Source organism: Corythoichthys intestinalis, chromosome 3 (assembly GCF_030265065.1).
Source record: "Corythoichthys intestinalis isolate RoL2023-P3 chromosome 3, ASM3026506v1, whole genome shotgun sequence".
Lineage (NCBI taxonomy): Eukaryota > Metazoa > Chordata > Actinopteri > Syngnathiformes > Syngnathidae > Corythoichthys > Corythoichthys intestinalis.
In genome coordinates, this window is record NC_080397.1 from 40,245,259 (window position 1) to 40,266,475 (window position 21,217).

General features: G+C 39.3%; 1 protein-coding gene across 2 annotated transcripts in view; it reads right to left on the reverse strand.

Moving 5' to 3' along the window:
• unc5db (unc-5 netrin receptor Db) overlaps positions 1-21,217 on the reverse strand; it is a 330,197-nt gene that overhangs the window by 12,928 nt on the left and 296,052 nt on the right. For both annotated transcript variants that reach the window (XM_057831103.1, XM_057831101.1), the window contains 2 exons: positions 19,966-20,130; positions 15,909-16,087 (listed from right to left, as the gene is read on the reverse strand). In XM_057831103.1, coding sequence (XP_057687086.1) covers positions 15,909-16,087; positions 19,966-20,130 — 344 coding nt within the window. The remainder of the gene's footprint in view (positions 1-15,908; positions 16,088-19,965; positions 20,131-21,217) is intronic.

Consider the following 21,217-nt stretch of genomic DNA (forward strand, 5'->3'; position numbering starts at 1 on the left):
TTGAAGTTTCGTTGAAGCGGAGGGGTCCAAACAGGAAAGTGAAAATGACTGTCAACAATTTTTCTCTCCAAAAACTTTGAACAGTCATAACTCGGCAGATATACAACATATCTGCGCCAAACTTCCCGTGCTTGTTGAGAGTCATACCCTGAAGGGCCTTGTAGAGATCATTTGCATCAACCCTACAGCGCCAACTAGTGGCAATAGAAAGTCACTCGTTTTTCCAATACATGTCCAGTTCTTTTCAGGTTGGTCATTGTAATTTGAAGACCTATTGTAATACTTATTTACAGCCCATGTCCACGTGTCTCTGTCTGTTGCCGTGACGACCCTTTATTCGCCATTTAAAGGAAATATTTTTTTTCAAAGACTCAGGCAGCTTATATAGCCACAATATTTGGCACACTTCGTCGAATTGGCCCAGTTAGAAGATTAATTTTGGTTTTGAATAAGGGCTTGGCTGCACAGCTCAGTAGTGGCTCCTTTTTTGTAGTACTCTCTCCAATAGGGGTTTTTATCTCTTGGGTGTGGGAATGTAAATAGGCGACTTTCGAGCATGTTATGTTCTAATGAGATGATTAGAGAGGAGCATCTGCCAACACCCTGACCTGCACACAGTCCGAGTTGCGTGACGTCCGAGTTGCGCTAGATTGCGAGGGCCCGTTCAGTCCTGCTTGCAGGCCTAGTTTTTTTTTTTATTTTATTTTATTTTTTTTTTTTTCAGGGCAAATGAAAACGGCCAATTTGGAGGCCTGAACATGCACGAAAAGTCACCAAAATTTGCACATACGTCCGAAAAATTGTAAAATTCGATAATTTTGCAACGTTGCAAAAAAATACAACAAAATGGCTCAGTGGCGCCCCCTTGAAATTTTAAAATTGGCCTATAACATTAGGGTATGTCAGCGTAGAGCAATGAAATTTGGGGGGTCTATACCTTGTCCAAAACCGCTCCAAAAAAGCATTTACACGCATATTCCAAACCCAACAGGAAATCGGTTATTTTGGCTCAAATATGAAATTTTTATCGATTCACAGGGTGCACATTTGAGACCTTTTCGCCGAGGGAGTTAGTTGGATCATCTTCAAAATTGGTGAGACTGTTCAGGAGACATATGAAATCTTAAGTTTTGAAAATGGTGCGTTTTCATTCACGGGTCTGACCTGGGCGTGGTGCCAAAGTCGACCATTTTTTCGGCAAAATGACAAATTCAGTAAATGACTAATAGTTCCTTGACACAACGTTCAATCTTTTTCATATTTGGCATGTATGTGTGGTATCCCACCCTTAACACGAGTGCATTGAAATATTACCCATTAGGTCTAGCGCCCCCTAGTGAGAACAGGAAATGCCTTTTTTTACGAGACAGGTTCCTCCTCCAAGGGAAAAAAATCTGTTGACCTCAAACCTGCATCAGGGGAGCCTTAAGACCTGTGTTCAGGTGCCTGATGAAAAATATTGAGGTTTCGTTGAGGCGGAGGGGTCCAAACAGGAAAGTGAAAATGAACGTCAACAATTTGTCACGCAAAAAACTTTGAACAGTCATAACTCGGCAGATATACAACATATCTGCGCCAAACTTCCCGTGTTTGTTGAGAGTCATACCCTGAATGTTCTTGTAGGGGTCATTTGCATCAACTCTACAGTGCCAACTAGTGGCGACAGAAAGAAGTTTTAAAAAAGGCCTTTCCTATTGGGTTTTTTCAACATAGAGCAAGGAAATTTGGGGAGTAGATACCTTGTGCAAAACTGCTCCAAAAAGTCTCTTGCACCCGTATTCCAAATCCAACAGGAAATCGGGTATTTTGGATCGAATGTGAAATTTTTATCGGTTCACAGTAGGAGTTTACATTTGGAGGCTTGAACATGCACGAAAACTCACAAAAATTTGGACATACATGCGGCTTTGCATAACGTTCAATAATCTTGCAACGTTACGAAAACATGTAACAAAATGGCTCACTGGCGCCCCCTTGAAATTTTCAAAAAGGCCTCTCTATTTAGGTTTTTTCAACGTAGAAGGATGAAATTCGGAGAGTCGATACCTTGTACAAAACTGCTCCAAAAAGTCTCTTGCATGTGTATTCCAAACCCAACAGGAAATCGGGTATTTTGGATTGAATATGAAATTTTTATCGATTTACAGTGTGCACATTTTACACCTTGGCATCTAGGGAATTAGTTTGATCATTCTCAAAATTGGCGAGACTGTTCATGAGGCACATGAAATCTTAAGTTATCAAAATGGTGTGTTTTCATTCACGGGCCTGACATGGGCGGGGTGCCAAAGTCGGCCATTTTTTCGCCAAAACACCGAATTCGGAAAATGACTGATAACTCCCTCATACAACCTTCAATCTATTTTAAATCTGGCATGTGTGTGAGGTATACCAGCCTGAGCAGGACTGGATTGAAAATTTACCATTTGTGCCTGGCGCCTCCTAGTGGGAACAGGAAATGCCCTTTTTTACTGGACACACTCCTCCTCTAAAGGGAAAAAATCAATCTACCTCAAACCTGCATAAGGGAAGCCTTAAGACCTGTCTTCAGGTGCCTGATGAAGAATATTGAAGTTTCGTTCAAGCGGAGGGGTCCAAACAGCAAAGTGAAAATGACTGTCATCAATTTTTCTCTCCAAAAACTTTGAACAGTCATAACTCGGCAGATATACAACATATCTGCGCCAAACTTCCCGTGCTTGTTGAGAGTCATACCCTGAAGGGCCTTGTAGGGGTCATTTGCATCAACCCTACAGCGCCAACTAGTGGCAATAGAAAGTCACTCGTTTTTCCAATACATGTCCAGTTCTTTTCAGGTTGGTCATTGTAGTTTCAAGACCTATTAAAATACTTATTTACGGCACATGTCCACGTGTCTCTATCTGTTGCCGTGACGACCCTTTGTTCGCCATTTAAAGGAAATATTTTTTTTCAGAGACTCAGGCAGCTTATAGAGCCACAATATTTGGCACACTTGGTCGAATTGGCCCAGTTAGAAGATTAATTTGGTTTTGAATAAGGGCTTGGCTGCACATCTCAGTAGTTGCTCCTTTTTTGTAGTACTCTCTCCAATAGGGTTTTTTATCTCTTGGGTGTGGTAATGTAAATAGGCGACTTTCGTGCATGTTAGGTTCTAATGAGATGATTAGAGAGGAGGATCTGCCACCACCCTGACCTGCACACAGTCCGAGTTGCGTGACGTCCGAGTTGCGCTAGATTGCGAGGGCCCGTTCAGTCCTGCTTGCAGGCCTAGTTCATCTTGAAATTGAATGTTTTTTTTTTTTTTCTTTTTTTTTAAATGACTGTGGCTCTGTAGGAGTCCTCATCATGTTGCAAATGACATTTTGGTGATGATGAAAGTCAGTGATGGTCCTGCACGGCACGTTGACCAAATCCAGTGTAGTTGAAATTTAGCTCAGACCTATAAGAAAGCTTGAATGTTTCTTGCAAATTTGACACAACCATGATACGTGTTGCATTGCTCAGTTTGGCTGTTTTTCTGCAAATCCACTTGTAATCTGTACAATTTATGGTTGCAAATGTTAGAAGATTTCTTCATTCAAAAACCCACATTATATTGTATATTTATGTATTGCTCCACCCTGTTTTTTTTCTCCCTACCTACATATCGAGGATTGTATTTTTTTTCATTCATTTATTTTTCTATTGAATTCTTTTTCATGGATTATGCTACATTTTAAGACTTCACTGAGACTTACTTGAAAACAGAAATTACAAAAACAAAAAACAAACAAACAAACAAAAAAATACTTTTGGTAGTCATGTGAAACAAAACCAACGTCAAGTAAGGATGTCCAGATGCAGATTTTTTATTTAAAATTTTTTTTTTAACTTCCAATCCAATTTTTTAAAAGATATGTTTAGCCGATAACGATCTGATGCCGATCCGATATCTATATTTATAGATAAGTAAAAAAAGGCAAAAAAAAATAATAATTATACATTTTTTTCAAATCAAATCAAACTGAGTTCTTCTGGTACTTCCTCAAAGGGTACCACAGATAGAAAGACTACATGTCTTTTCTAACTAATTCTTAAAAGATAAATGTTAGTATGAGTTATAATAATTTGATATTAAAACCCCTCTTAAAGTTTTCGTTTTAATAGAATTTGTAAAATTAGTTCAACTCGTTGGTCGCCATTGTTGTTGACGACACAATGCACTCTGAGCGGTGACGTCACTGGGTGGCACTGCCGGGCTACCACAGTATCACTCTGTAGTTACATAAACATGTCGTCGCTCGTGCCCTTTCAATTTGAACCTGAGCGGAAAGGTGATGAGCAGGACAGCACTGTCGATATTTCACAAAACGAGCAGCAAAACCAATTCAATGAAGGTCTCCAGCGGGTTTCGAACCTGCCTTTCCCATGCAACAGACAAGCGCGTAGACCACAGGACAATGCTTCCGCATGACAATAGAGTCATGATTTAGCTTATAAAGCAATCGCAAACTACATGCGTTGTCTGTCTCTGTGCAGTAAAACCTTAAAGGGAAACGCAACTGAAAAGAACGTGCGGCTGGGTTGACCACTGAATTAGAAAATGCGGCTCACTTCAGACAGCAAGCAGACAACAATAACATTGGGATTGCGTAAAAGGGTTTATTGAACACACACAAAAAACACGCGATCGCGAAAACGCAGACACAAAAAGGGTTCGTAACAGTAGGTTGGGATCAATTAAAAAAAAAAAAAAAAAAAAAAAAAAAACCGGAAACCTGCCGTGAGAGGCAGACAAATGAAAAAAAAAACAAGGCAACGATGCAACTAGCAACAAAAGAATATATAAACTGTCAAATGGCAGCAAGTCATATCTCGGCAAGCTGCCTAGGATCGGTTTAAAGACACTGCTGATGAGTTGGAATTGGATGCAGGTACGACGTTGGGAACTCATCCCACAGCTCTGTAAAAAAACGATCTGACCAGCAGCAGAATGTGACAAAATCATGCAAGTCGTCAAACTATCTTCGCTTGCTAGCTAGCACAGCTATTTTCCCAGTTCAGCCCAACCACGTCATCACCCCTAGCGTGCATTGTGCACCTAAAACATGGCGTCCCCTGTAGGTCAAAACATGTATTAATAAATTATAGATTTTTAATCAATTGCAAATATATATCTGTTTCTAATAACATATTTTAGTAAAAGAAAACAATTATGGCTTATTAGAGCCTACAGGTCTTTAGGTGCAAAGTTCCCTTTAACAGCGGACATACTTACTTAGTAGTTTGATTTACACCAGCCGAAAAGCAAGATGGTACTAAAACACGCGACTACTGGATCTGATCTGATCTTGTCACCAAATCCGACAGTGTCCGATCCTCCAAAAATAGCCACGTCGGCCATCGATACTGATACTGAGTATCGGATCGGGACATCACTAATGTGAAAAGTGCAACACTAATTTAGGGCAAAATGTTGCCATTGTGGTTGTTCTCAGAACTTATATATGAATTCATTCATTCATTCGTTTTCCATACCGCTTTTCCTCACAAGGGTCGCTGATTTTACTGTAAATTACATTGAGTTGAGTTCATCAGCATAAAACACCACTCCTAGATTTTTCTCCTCAGCAAATAATTTCTGGGACTCTTCCAGAATGTAAATATAAAGGTGGACATTTGCATATTGAGTGCTCTTTAAATGGTGGAAGTGGTATCATTACAGAGGATTCATCTAATTTGCAAAAGGATTAAACTTGTTGATAATTATATGCAAATAACTCTTGCAGCCTAAATATATTGGACTCCAATAAGTATTTGAGAAACTATAAACTCGTATTGAAAAATGTAAAAGTTGTTGATCGAGATCTTTAAGCACCATCAGAATTTACACAGAAACAACTTTGCTGTACCGTATAATAGTTAATCATACAAAGAAATTGTGTACCTTTCAGTAAGCATTACAATCTGATTGGCATACGAGCATTAAAAACATAATCAAGAACATGTTTTCATCCTGAACAATAACTTAACAGAAGGCTTAATGCTGCATTGCTTAGCTTTCATATAGTCACAGCCCAAGCAAAATATCAAGGAGCTTGTTGCCATGCCAATGAGTTTGTCATGTAGAGACAGCCCAGTGGGGGTCAGTGTTTCACTGCAGCTCTTTAGAACTCTCCAGGGACAATAACATAGAGTAACTTAAAAGGCTGCTGCTTTTGGTTTGATCAGGTGCGATGAGAAAGCCACCACAAAATGTGCAGAGGAAATCTTATCGAGATAATTTGGAACCACAAAGGACTCCAAGATAGCGACCCCTCATGAACCATCCACTGAGCAGGAGATTATAGCCACCACAATCTAAAATCCTGCAAAAAACATTGAGTATCTAAATGAGTATGACAATCGGGGCTCCCACGATATGTTGCACGCGTGCCCACACACACGCCATATCAGTCATTTCTGGAGTCTTTAATTACACTTACTTGATACTTGAGGAAACGTATTAATATTCAGTTTTTAAAGTGGTAACACTTAGGTTGCTGAGTAGTCATTACTCATTATGTTTACTTAAAGTGCCTATGACAGCAAAAAGCATGTTTATTTATTATTTCACGTGGTATTATATGCTCCTGAAAGAAATGGACTGCTTGGATGTGTGTGGAAGCGATCGATTTATATTAGGGCTGTCAATATTATCGCGTTACGGGTGGTAATTAATTTTTTAAATTAATCACGTTAAAATATTTACTGCATTTAACGCATGCACGGAACGACCCACTCACGCATTGCCGCAAACAGACTACAATGACGCCGTTTTAAGTATATTGAGAGCTATTTATTGAGAGAGAGCTAAGAGGCAGAGACAAGCGAGTGGAGAGGACACATTTATTGGTATAAGCTTTGGCATCTCTTCCACAACAATTATAACTATTGTGGCGAGCGACGTGGGGAAAAATGACAGGAGATGATCTTTTTCTTAACACCCTGTATTGTACACAACACAGAGAAGATATACCATTTGCAGCCACCACTGACAATGATGGTTGCCCAACTTCCCATCATGCCTTTGGGCAGTTAAGAACATTTAAGTTGCAACAGTATCATTTAGTGAAAGCACAACAAAAATAATATTCTTATCTCTCAAAAAAAAATAATGTTCACAAAAGAAAAGTGCTAAATGCAATGGGAACTGGCATTCCCAATCAAAATAGCTATGCAAAATAATACTCAGACTTTGGACAAACTCTATTCAAACATTGCGTTTAGCTCAACAAATACACAAGATGGCAATATTTAGTAGTGGTGTCAACAATAATCGATGCGGCGATGCATCCCGATGCGGGGCATGGACGGTTCGATTCGATGCGGGCAACAAGCCGAATCAATTCAGCGCATTTTAAAATATATAAGTACGTTAAAAAATCTTCCCCGCGCAATTCCAGTGATGCAACGGATTTGGTTTCCCATTATTATTCTCATGTTTCATTTTTTTACACACGCATAACTCTGGTCAAGTTTCCCACCAACCTCTTAGAAGCCAAAATGTCTCAGATGTCTGCTTTCAATGTCTTAGGTGCATCAATAATCTTTCTCGCTCCCTCTTTCTCCACTTCAGCCATTGTTATGTTATGTCCTATCTCTTAGGTTAGATCTTGTGCCCGGGTCGGGCCCAAAATGTTAAGCATTCACGTTCGGGTCGGGTCGGGGCGGGCCGCCGCGCCGACTAATAAATTATAAAAAAAAAAAGAATAAAAAAAAAGAAAAGGGATAAAACCGAAAGCAGGCTCTCTGTATTGTGCATTTGCTTGTGCACGCACATGAACGCCGTGGCGCCGCCCGCTTTTTCTTCTCCTCCTCCTGCTGTGGCGCTTGCTATTCGTTACGAAAGACACTTTTATTTATGCACACAAAGGCAACACAAATGTGATCCTTTTGAATCTTCCCCTCTGTGTGTCTGCAAAACCGAATATTTTTTTTACATTAAAGTTTTTTTTTTTTTAATATTAAACTTTCCCAGCAATATTTCGTTGTGTAAATGCTTTTATAATGATCATAAAAATATGTAGACTATTTAAACATTAAGAAAACTTGCGTTTTTTTCTGCCAACTGAGAATTCGTTACGAAGGACACTTTTATTTATGCACACAAAGGCAACAGAAATGTGTTCCTTTTGAGTCTTCTCCTCTGTGTGTCTGCAAAACCTTTTTTTTTTTTTTTTTTTTTAATTTATTAAACTTTCCCAGTGTTATTTTGTTGTGTAAATGCTTTTATAATGATCATAAAAATATGTAGACTATTTAAACATTAAGAAAACTTGCGTTTTTTTCTGCCAACTGAGAATTCGTTACGAAGGACACTTTTATTTATGCACACATAGGCAACAGTAATGTGATCCTTTTGAATCTTCTCCTCTGTATGTCTGCAAAACCGTTTTTTTTTTTTTTTTAATATTAAACTTTCCCAGCAATATTTCGTTGTGTAAATGTTTTTATAATGATCATATAAATATGTAGACTATTTAAACATTAAGAAAACTTGCGTTTTTTCTGCCAACTCGAAGAAATGAAAATAAATTGCTGCTGCTGCGTTTTTTTCTCTCTCGCATCACTCCAAAAAATTAAAAAAAATTAAAATCAGGTTTTTCGGGCTGGGCCTGCAAATCTAATTGATCGGGCTCGGGCTGGGCCGGGTTGGGCTTCAATACCAGCGGGCCATGTCGGGTCGGGTTGGATTTTTTTAGGCATGATCTAACCTCTATTGCACATATATAGTGGGCTAGGCCTATATTTTACTTTTGTTCTACATTGCAATTTAGTTGATGTTTTGTTTGCAACTGAACTGATCCCTGGATTGATATTGCGATAAAGATGCTGCTACACTACAATATTTTCGTTTCCTTTAGTATTTACTTGAATATTTTTATTAATGGGTCGTTGTGACTAAAATACAGTGACTGTTATTACTGATTTTGCACAGGAGTTCAGATGTTGCACTGTGTGAAAGGCTGCTACTGTGTGTAAAAAAAGAGAAAGCCCTGGTCTCATTCAAAGCACTAATTAAATGCTGTGATGTTTTTTTTTTTTTAAAAACATATATATATATATGTATATGAAAGTATTTTCATTTGACTTCAACCAGGAGTGACACAAGAGCCAATAAAAAGTTGTTTAATGTCTTACCGCTTGTGTTGCCTCATGATTCACGAAAAATATGCTTTGCTTTAGAATTTTAATGCATCCCAGGCTTTAATGCATCGCGATGCATTGCCCAATCGAACCGAATCGAATCGTTACCCTCTGAATCGTAATCGAATCGTGGCCCTCCGAATCGTAATCGAATCGAATCGTGAGGGCAGTGCCGATGCACACCTCTAATATTTAGTCACAATATACAAACTATCAAAATTGCTATAACTTGTACTCACATTTATCTTTTAAGAATTACAATTCTTTCTATCCATGGATCCCTATCACAGAAAGAATGTTTATGTTAATGCCATCTTGTGGATTTATTGTTATAATAAGCAAATACAGTACTTAAGTACAGTATGTTGAATGTATACATCCGTCTTGTCTTATCTTTCCATTCCAACAATAATTTACAGAAAAATATGGCATATTTTAGAGATGGTTTGAATTGCGATTAATTATGATTAATTATTTTGTAAGCTGTGATTAACTCGATTAAAAATTTTAATCGTTTAACAGCCCTAATATTCAATTTTTTGAATCCCGCGCCATGAAAATAAGTGACTTCCTGGATTGAGGAAGAATGCGAATGTGACGTCACCCGGGTCAGCATCTCACAATACAGCATTGCTTTATAGCATGCTAAAGGACAGCAGATTCAGCTGATTTTGCAGATTAATTTGTTTATTTTTCGCTTCACTCCAGCCAAATGTGCTGCAGGTTTTTGTTGCTGCAACAGAGAGCGGCGTGTGAGAGTTCCCGTTCACCGCGGAGATTGGCCACAACAAGTCCGACAACTGAAGGACCATTGGACTTACGAGGAAGTGCGTAAAGTGCATGTTTTGTTTTAAGTCAAATACTGGGATCATGGCACACGTTGACCTGTTCACCAGGAGCGCGCACACACACACACACATTAGTTATGAATTACGTCGACTTAAACAATTAATTGAAGCCTGAAAAGACAACTGTAGGACCATTGGACTTAAGAGGAAGTGCATAAACTACATGTTTTGTATTATGTCAAATACTGGGATCATGGCACACGTTTTAATAAGGAGGTGGCTTGCATTTTGTGGCTGACAATGCTCCTTGTCCACTGAGAAGGCCACTCGGCTGACGACACGCGGCCTGTCGCACACCCCCCTCGGTCCTCTACGGATGCCCGCCGAGAGCGCGCTATACTCAGCTTATGCTCGTGCAGCCCACCGCTCTCATTTGCAGTTCTCCATATAGTCCAGACTTCCAGCCAACTCTGCCCTCTTCGTGTGTCCGGCAATAGACCACTATCCTTGGGTTTGGCTCGGGCAGCCACGCGCTCCTCCGACATCAGCCGGTTTGTCCGGTGGTCATTCTCCAGCTTCTTCCCTGGCAACGAGCACTCCTGCCCGGAGCAGGGGAACGATGAGCCGAAACTTGCTCACTGCCGGAGGCTGGCCGATCGGTGAAGGTTGTCACCCCCGCCGCCGTGTGTGACATGAGTTGGGGCAGTTTTGTGCTATTTTTTGTTTTCGAAAGGCGAAAAAGATTGGAACAGCCGCTCGGCGGTCATTCTCCAGCTGCTTCCCCGGCAACAAGCACTCCTGCCCGCAGCAGGGGAACGACAAACTTTAACTTGCTCACCGCTGGGGGGTTGGCCCATTGGTGAAGACAATCAATACCGCCACAGTGTGACATGATCTGGGGTAGTTTTATGTGATTTTTTGTTTTCGAAAGGCCATAATAAGACTTGGAAACACTGCCCGGTTCGGGTTGGCATGTCGGCTAGCTGTCACACCTTGTGTTTTGTTTACGCTCTTTCCTCCGTCTCCAAAGCCGGGGCAGGGAAATGACAAAAGATGGACTGACACGGGTGGCTAAACGGCAGATTAAAAGACTAATTTCTCGTCATCTGCGCTTTGCCAAATTTTTGTATATAGTCGAATCGTCTCAAAATATGACTAATTCACATAATAATGCTATTTAAGATTTTTCTTATGCTGTCACAGGTACTTTAATATCAATAGGCTTTGGAGCCATTTAAAAACGCGCAGGATCATGTTGAAAACGCATCACTGATACAAATCTATTTAAACAAAAACTAGATTTTTTTTTTTTTTTTTCCATGCTGCTTCTCATCATGAGGGCTACACTTGGGCAGGAGCCTATTGTAGCTGACTTTTCGATGCAACCGTTGACTGCTTATGAGCCAATCACTTGCAGATTAATACCAATATTGCAACATGTATTGGTCGCAACTAAAGATGCACGATAATATCGGTTACCGATAATTATCGGCTGATAATGGCAATTATGACGTCACACAGATAATCCAGACAAAAAAAAAAAATAATTCAACCGATAACGCAAGCCGATAATTATGTACTTGATTTAGCCTGCAAATGTGCGCAACTGAAGCAGTTTTGTCCAATTCAGCCCTGCCGCCTAATCAACCCCTCCCCTATCTGAAGCCACTGACGGAGGAAGGGTTGAGGAGGCGGAGTTACTCAACAGAGGCAGTTGGAGTGGAGACCATGTCGGCTCTGCAACAGCATGGCTGGATTTATCCGTGTGTGGAAAAAAATGACACTTTCGCCATCTGCAAAACATGCACTGCAGAAATTCAACGAGGCAGAAAAAAGCGTCCTCATTCAACACCACTAAACCCGATCAGCCATCTAAAGCTGCATCACAAAGATTTTTGGAACAAAAACGAGGCTGCTGCTAGCACGAATGCTAACGCTAATGTAAACACATATAAACAAAGCTGCACTACGCGGCTCGTGGAGATGGAGAGACGCTGCAGCCTTCCCATAGTTGGGTTGTTTGGGAATGCAGCCAGAAGCGGGTGGTAAACTCCATCCAGGCTAAATACCGGCACGAGACAAGTCGACAAGTAGCCGTCTTCCGACCTGAGCCTGCCGCTCTGGCCAGTCCAGCAGACCGCCGCCGCCTCGCCATAGGCGGGACGGGCAGGCGTCCCAAGCCCAGTTCCCCGACGGCGGGACTGACGAGCCGGTCGGGGCGGGCGGATATCCGGTACGAATGTAGCTGCCGCCGCCACTCAACTCCGGTTTAACTCATCGAGCAGCACGGCCAGACAGAGGCCTGGCGCGGGTGCCAATTCGGCAGCTGGACGGACTGAAAGGCACAGGCGGGAGGAGGTGCCGGACGAGAGACGGTTTTTTTTTGTATTTTTTTTAACCGAAATGACCCGAGAGCCAAAGCCCCGTATAAAAAAAATTATGCAGTTTATATGACCACCATTCTTCGTAAAAACCATGCCGATCACAACAGTTTCAAAATGGACATTTGGACAAGTGATGTCAAGTAAGCATGTTTATCGTGACGGCACAGTGGTTAGATGATAATTTCAACATGCACCAAACATCAGTCACAAGAAGTCAGCCAGTGAGTAATGCATTCACTACGCTGTAAATTTATAACGTCTTAATCAGATCATTCTTCTTAAATCTAGTCAAATAATTTTCTCCATTTGTTTTGAGTGTTAAAGACTAGTTAACAGATGAATGAGCCAGATTATTCCACTTACTTGAAGTACGCAAATATTATCATTTGTTATTATTAAGCCCATACATCTAAAAAAAAATTGGTCATTTTTCACCTAAATTAAGAAAAAATTGCTTTCAAATGTTTTGAGCCATACCTATTCGTAAATAAAGAACATTTATGACAAACAAGTTTTTTGGGTTAAGTATAATTTATTGTTTAAAATAAGGCTGTTAAGCTTATTTTCAGCTATTTTTCTTCAAGAAATCTGAGTGAAATACACTTTAAGCGCTGGCAGATAATTTCACTTATTTCCAATAGATTTACACTAAAAACAAGAGAATTTCACTAGTTTTAAGAAGGTGTGTTTTTACAGGGTAGTAATGTAGCGGCGTACCTTTAAAGGCATTTTTGTGCAATTTACCGTAATTTCCCGAATATAAGGCGCACCCGTGTATAATGCGCACCTCAAATTTACTTGTAAAATCTAGGGAAAATTATTGTACCCTAATTTTAGCACCAATAAATAGAAGAATTCAAGAAAACAGAGCTCGTGTACAGATACACAAATGTCATTTTAGTGATTGGTGAAACACAGCACAAGCATAGCACATTGATAGTTCAAAACATTACTATAAACTGACAATATTTACGGTAATAATATGATCTGACGACTTTTCCTATTTACCAGAATCTACGAGAAAACAAAACAGATTTGACTTTTCTTTTAAAGACTGATGTATAACTTGCTCGTTTCATCATGACAAATAAATGTTTCCACCATGGATTGATACGGTAAAATGAAAGTGAGAACTTAAGTCGGAAATCCGAGAGAGCTCATCGCTGTAGATACAACAGTAACAATAGGAACTATTGTTATTTGGGTTTGAGTTTCCCGAGGGACAGATATAGTTGACGGACACAGGAAGTGTGTGCTTACGTTTGTTATGGTCCGAGTTGCGGAGCTGCAATAAACGTCGACTCAAATGAGTTCAAGAAACTAAATTCTGTGCTTTATGAAGAGTGAAAAAAGCTGAATTTAACACAGACGAAATCATTCGGCCGATTAGAGTGAAGTATTACCGAAACAAAATGGTGACGTCACGTACCGTAATGGTCGGCAACGGCTCGCCGCATAAGTTTCTTCAACACAATGTGGCCGTGTCAATAAAAAAAAATCGGTTTATATATACATGTAATATATATATATATTTCTGTTTCCATCCATGTGCCCGTTTATAATGCGCACCATGATTTACAAGTTGATTTTGGGGAAAAAAAGTGCGCGTTATATTCGGGAAATTACGGTAGTTTTTTTTTCTGTAAGTAATTGTTGCCAAAAGTTTACCATTACACAATGTCAGACAATCTGTCATTATTTAGATGTTTGAATTTACTACTTGTTCACATTTGATGTTGAAAAAAGAGAGTAATACATTATATTTTTGCACAGTAATATTTTCTCTTGTGTATACTTTAAAATTTTACATAAATCTTTTAATAGAATTACCAGCTTGATATTATCAGCAATCGGTTGGAACGAGGAGTAAATCATCGGTTATCGGTACCGATTAAAAAATGTATAATCGTGCATCACTAGTTGCAACACCAAGTAATGACACACATGGTTATATTAGGTCTAGATTTCTCATGATGGTAAGTGTTCATTTTGTTTTGACTCTTCGAATTTAGTTCTGATTAGTTTTTAGAGCATTTTTTTGGTGTCATTTACTTTATTTTTATTAGTTTCATAGTTAATTAAACAAAAAAAAGTCAGTACCGGGTAACATATAAAAATACAAAACATCAACTCTCATCCACATCTCGAAAAGACCACAGAAAAAGTAATAGTCCAGAGAATTTTAAGTGTAATTGGTGTTGTACAGGGGTGTCCAAACTTTTTGCAAAGGGGACCAGATTTGGAGTGGTAAAAATGTGGGGGGCCGACCTTGGCTGACATCCTTTACGTAGAACAATATATTTAGGCAAATTTTAGCAAGCCATTCTTTGTGTCACATTTGCTTTTTTTTAATTTTTTTTTTTTTATTAATAATTTCAACAATCTCGCAACTAGCCTTTGTGGCGTTCTCTTTCGACTCTCGGGCTCTTGCGAAATACTGCTGCTGTAAAATTAAGCTTCAAGTTGCTTCAATTTATGGCTTCGTATCTTTCCTGTAATCTTGTCGTACATGTTAGCGTGTCTTGTTTGGTAATATCGCCTCACATTGAACTCTTTAACAACAGCGACTGTCTCTTTGCAAATGAGGCAGACACAGTTGTTGCGTATTGTAGTGAAGAAATAATCCAATTTCCATCTATCCTTGAAGCGTTGGCGGTCGCAGTCAACATTCTTTATTTTTTTGGTTGATTGTTGCCATTTTAGAAAATTGGGAGTAAAGGATCACGCGGGGTAATGTTGCTTAGAGTCTGCTGCCGTTTAGAGGGTAAATGAGGAGCAGCATTTAGTGTGTAAGCTACTTCATAAGCTGGTAGCAGTACTGCTGGACAATTTATTAAGTCTGTGTGTGGGCCAGACGTTATTGATTTTATGACAGGGGCTGGGGGCCGGATGACCACGGGCCGCATTTGGCCCCCGGGCCGGACTTTGGACATGTGTGGTGTAGTGTATACACAGCTTCTAAAGTGAGATTATATGTATCACAAGGTTTATGGCTGAAGAAATCATTCCCTATGGTTAATGATCGAGGTTTTCTTTGAGATTTTGTTTCTATCTGAAATTGTTATTGAATATATTTTCAATTGATATTCATCAAGTGTATACACATTGTTTTTGTTTTACCACCCATACTTAATTAAAAGATACCGACAACCATTCATGTGACACATGCTCCATCTACTATGGTCTTTGATGCACATTTTTCAATGGTTTATATGTTTAACTTACATAGTCCATATGTCCATGTTAATTTGCATAACTTCCTTGTCATATATATAGAACGATTGTTTTCACTTTTTTTGTTTTTTTGTTTTTTTAACTCTAACAACTGTAGTAATAAATGCTGTCTTTTCCCAACATACAACAAGTTTATGAGAGAGTAGCTGGAGATTTAAAAAGTCAATAACAATGTGATATTAAACTACCTATACCCTGTCTGTAATACTGTAAATGCACATTTATTTCAACAATCAATAAAAACCCTTTAACTAATGCGTAAAAATAACGCTTCAGTCATTCTAATGAGCAGAACCACTGTGACAGAAACTCAGAGAGAGTGCATATAAAATGCAAGAGGCAGGTGGCTCACCGATCTAAGTGGAGCTTGTGGGCTAAGAGTTGCCAGTCCTTGCCCTTGGCGTTGGCAGTGTCAAAGGTGGCGCAAATCCTCTGGCGGATGGATAAGGGGATTTTAAAAGCCTTGGGCCCTGTCTGAGAGGTGATGGTGCAGTCTGTCTGCATGAAAATTGGAACCGATTCCTTTTCAGTCTGTCAAAAAAGAAACATTGTTCAAACAGGTTTTAAACTGCTAGAAAAACAAGTGCGTTATTTATTTTTTTTAAACTGTCACAACACAACGTTGTACCAACAAACTTATTCATTCATTCATCTTCCGTGCCACTTATCCTCCCGAAGGTTGCGGGGGTGCCGAAGCCTATCCCAATGCTGTAATATGTATAGATATAATACTTATATACACATATTCCTCCTCTTTGTACATCCTCAAACAGACAATGGACATATCGCGAAAGCCCCGCACCCTTTTAAAACTATTAATCCAAGGCTCTGTCATATTCTCTCAGTGACAGTGAATGAGTGAAAAAACAATTTATGGATGCTGATGGGAGTTACATTTTCTGAATTTGCACTACCACAGCTGGTAATGGACTTTTTTTTTTTTTTTTTTTTTAAATTAAATGTTTGTTTGTTTGTTTTTTTTCTAATGAATTTCGTCTGGAAGCAGACAGAGAGGGTTGCAGTATGCAGTGGAGTGGTGTGTCCATGGTATTAAACTTTAAAAAGAGGAGACCATTATTATATTCGAGGCGAAATGCTACCACTCACAACTTAACTCATTTGCTCCCAAAAACGTATAAATACGTTCTATTTTTAATTGTTTCAGTGTCCCAAAAACGTATTTATACGTCTTTTACAATTTTTTTCACAAGCGGCATCTCTAGGTTCTGTTGCACCTAAACTGCAATGCACAATGCTCAAAACTCATTTTAAAGCAATAAAACTGGCCACTGGAGGACAGTAGCGCATTTTGTAAGAACTTATCTCGGGCCAAGAAAGGGAGGGAAGAAAAATAGTCAGGAAACGGAAGTTGGAGGGATCTTGTGAAGACGCGTGAGAATTTGAGAAAAATGTGGAGAACGATCGGAAAAAAAGGCAAATGACACTGGAGGAGTGTTTTGAAAAGAAAACGAAACCATCGTCAAAGAAGGATTAAAAAAAATCTATCTTGATGAGACAGACGGTGACAGCCACAACAGTGTCAGGTTCCACACACGTTCTGCGGCGCTCATGTTGCATTACTCCTGAGCCTGAGGTTGAAACCAACGATGAAGATAATGAAAAAAGTGAGACCGATCTTGATCCGGACTCATCAGATTACTGGGAGCCACCTCATTCAGCCGAGAGCCTTCCCCGTTGTTGCGCAAATTGTTCAACAGTTCAATAGTTTAGTTATGTGTAAATAAATTGTTACTTTGCGATCAAAAGCTCTATTTGTCTTGTTGTTTATGTTATTTTGTAGAACGAAAACATTATTCAGATGTTTGGGATGTCACAAAAGCGAAAAATAGCTGTGTTAAAGTCAAAGTTATGTTTGAAATGTATGCTTTTACATAAAGCTCAATTTCTCTGTTTTTTTCACCAGAAATTGGAAAATTGTTCAAACTAAGGTATTTTCAAATGCTGATTTCTAAAGAATGGAAAAAGATATGAACTAACTTTTTTTTTCTGCTGAAAGAAGAGAGTCTAATCTTTCTTTTGGTGGGTTCCATGTTTATATAGTAATAGAACAGAATTTTCTGTGGGCCTTGCAAAATTAGTCAAAATCCAGTAAAACGGCCGGGAGCGAAGGGCCTTGCTCCGGTGAAACTGGCTGGGAGTGAATGAGTTAAAAACGAGAAACACCACAGGCCAATCTATCTAGCTATAACGTTAGCTACTGAGTAACGTTATGTCATGTGTTCTGTTAGATATTTCTCCTGAAGATTTTGTGGCGATGAATAAGCAGTCTTTTACATTCAGTCAGATTACCAATATTATCCAGAGGAGCTAAATAAACAACTTACATCATAAACATACATATGCAACATGAATATGAGGTAAATAAATGCTCAACGCTGAGAGAGCGGCATGCATTGGAGTTGACCGCAGCAAAATGCTAGGTGTGTGTGAGGATAACTTTCCTTCGTGTGCGTCCGTGTCCAAATGTAAGTATGTCTTCCTTTTTCTATAGTAAGCTTGTGGTTTTTAGTTTGGACATTAAGTGCTTGGGTCTTGACTGCCTAGATTTGTTATATTTTTATTCAATTTGTGTCATGACAGGCTACTAAACAAGTAACCAGTCAAATGTTAGCAAACTAATGTTAATAGTTAAGTCTATGTTTTTACTACATGCTATCAAAATATATATATTTTTTTTACAAATCGATCATTAACTTACCTTTGATCAAGCATAAGTGTCCTTGGGTAACTGTCATGACATTCAGTTGTTTATGTGGTCGACGACAGAGCCTTATCCATAGCGTGCATTTGGTGAGGATTCTTTTTTGGCTTTGAAAAAGGCACAAAATTAATCCTCCCCCAATCTTTCAGTGTATTTGGTGTCGGAATTAGTGGTACCCCACGCACAGCATTAAACTATTGGGATTTTGCTATTTTAAAGTTAGAAAAATTATGTTTTAAGTCACGACCACATAGCATTCCTATGCAAATATATGGCTAGATGTCCGACTTTTCAGATTTGGGGGCCTGGTTTTGCGATAGGTCCATTGTCAAAATAATCCTTATAGTTTTACAGAGCTCTAACAATGATTGCAAACACTAACTCGACCATGCAAAATGCTTGAAATAAATAAATAAATATATATATTTTTTTAAATAACATTTTCAACACTTGACATTTTCAGCATTTGGATTGAGAATTAGAATCATGGGAATAAAGTCTCTCTGTTGGATACAGTAAACACACAGAGCAACAGAGTTCCATTGTAATAGAGCTATTATCATTTTGCATGGCTCTGCCAGACTATTCTCCCTGTATTTTTCAAACACTGAGAGAAATAGTCTGGGAACCATCCCATTAACGGCCTCTCGAGCAGGTACAAAATAAATCGACAAATCAGATTCGTTTATTTGCGTGACGTGTTCTTAACGAGCAACGTCACTCTTGCGCGTCGAAAGTCGTCTCCACAACACAGATGGTCAACGGGAGAGCCGAGAATATGTTCCAATCCACGGTAAAATCAGTTTTAAATGACCAAAAAAACATCGACACAAGTCATTGACAACAGTCTGTCTCGCGCTAGCCATGTTGAATAAACTCTGCTCTCTTCGTATGTTTACTTCCGCGCGCAAGTCCCTCGTCCTTCCCTCGTCAGTTTACTAACGTCATGTCTGCCCGTCGCTGATTGGTCCACTCCGCTGTCTGTTTGCTGTGGCTTGCTCCGCCCTGGAAATTGTATCCGCTTGAATGGTGGCCAGACTCAATAGCTGGAACAGCGGTGAGTCTGGTGTACCAGGCAAATTATCATTAACCTATGCAGTAAAGTGAGGAGCTCGACTACTACTGCAATAGAGATTATATATACTGTTTATATGTATATATAGTTGTCACATCTGACAAGGACTTCCTGCACACGGGATGATGAAAGCTTAGGTATATCGAAGCCCTCGGGGCAAGATAAGCATGTAAGTGTCCGTGTATGAAAAAGCAGACAAGTATCACTCTTCACTGCCTAAACAGCTGCTTGTCAAGGTGCTCTTGACTAAGGATTTCAAACTCCTAGCCGCTCCACTGGAGCTGCTCTGCTACTGACAGAAGACTGTTGTTACTTTGAGAAGCTCCCAGGTGCTCATGCATGTGAATGTGTAACCAGTCATTTTCTGGACAAAGTTTCTCTCTGAATAATGATTTGTCGACAGAGGCACAGAAATGATTTGACTGCTGTTATTTGTTTCCTATACAATTTGGAGGAGGAAAATACAGTGGTGTGCTCAATTTATTAACACACAATGCATGCTCAGGGGGGCTGGCCCTGCTTAAAGTGGACACGCTGCAGGAAGGTTACACAAAGGTTGAGTAGGAAAGTACACTGTCCCATACATCTCCCCCCACTGCCCAAGTGGCTGACCTTGCCAACAGCTGTGTAAACCTGCAGAATCTCTTCATGGCCTTTGACCTGCCGCACGCTGATTTTGCAGGAGAGCTGCGTAGTGGCTGGGCTGTATCTCTCCAGAGAGAAGGCACAGTGCAGAGGCTGCTGGTTGCTGCACCACACTTGGGGAAACGAGAATTCCTGCAGGAAACATACATAGTGACATAGTACAGTGCCCTCCATAATTATTGGCACCCCTGAAAAAGATTTTTTTAGCTTCTAATTAGGGCTGTCAAACGATTAAAATTTTTAATCGAGTTAATTACAGCTTAAAAATTAATTAATCGTAATCAATCGCAATTAATCGCAATTCAAACCATCTATAAAATATGCCATATTTTTCTGTAAATTATATATATATTCTGTAAAATAAATTGTTGGAATGGAAAGATAAAACACAAGATGGATATATACATTCAACATACGGTACATAAGGACTGTAGTGGGCATTTCACTCTACTGTCATTCAAATCTGTCTATGCTGTCCTCACTCCGAAGCGTCTACTTTTTCCAAAGCTAGACAGCTAGAGAACGACGCCTTAATAATTAGACTTCTTCCTTTTCATCTGATTAATTAATAAAATGGCCTCAAACCATTGTCCTCTTTAGACCGTCGTAAAACTACAAAAAAAAAAGGACACAAGCATTGCATTAGCAACAACATTAGCTTAGCACGCTATACAGGTTCACTAAACATAAACAAAAAGCGTCTCATACAAAAAATATAACATTTCGCTTACTAACATAATATGTACATTCTTTACAACAACCATACTTACGGACAAATCTTGTCCAAGGATCATATAAGCACGACATTACAACGTCGGCGTCAGCCTGAGACATCGTGCAGCCATATTGAACTGGCAAGAAACCAATAAACCATGTCGCAAAGCGACCACAAGAGTTCGCTGTTGGACAGCAAAAAAAGCCTTGCTGTAAAACTTACCAAAAGGCAGAATACTTTCTGAGCGGGACGTGTGCGTTAATTGCGTCAAATATTTTAACGTGATTAATTTAAAAAAATAATTACCGCGCGTTAATGCGATAATTTAATAGCCCTACTTCTAATATATATATTTTTTATTCAAATAATATGGGACCTTAATTGAAAAAAAAAGAGAAAAATCCAACCTTCAATACAAGTGCATTCATTCAGTGGGGGAAAAAATCCCACATAAAGAAAAAAATATTTGACATCAAATAATGTGTGTCACAATTATTAGCACCC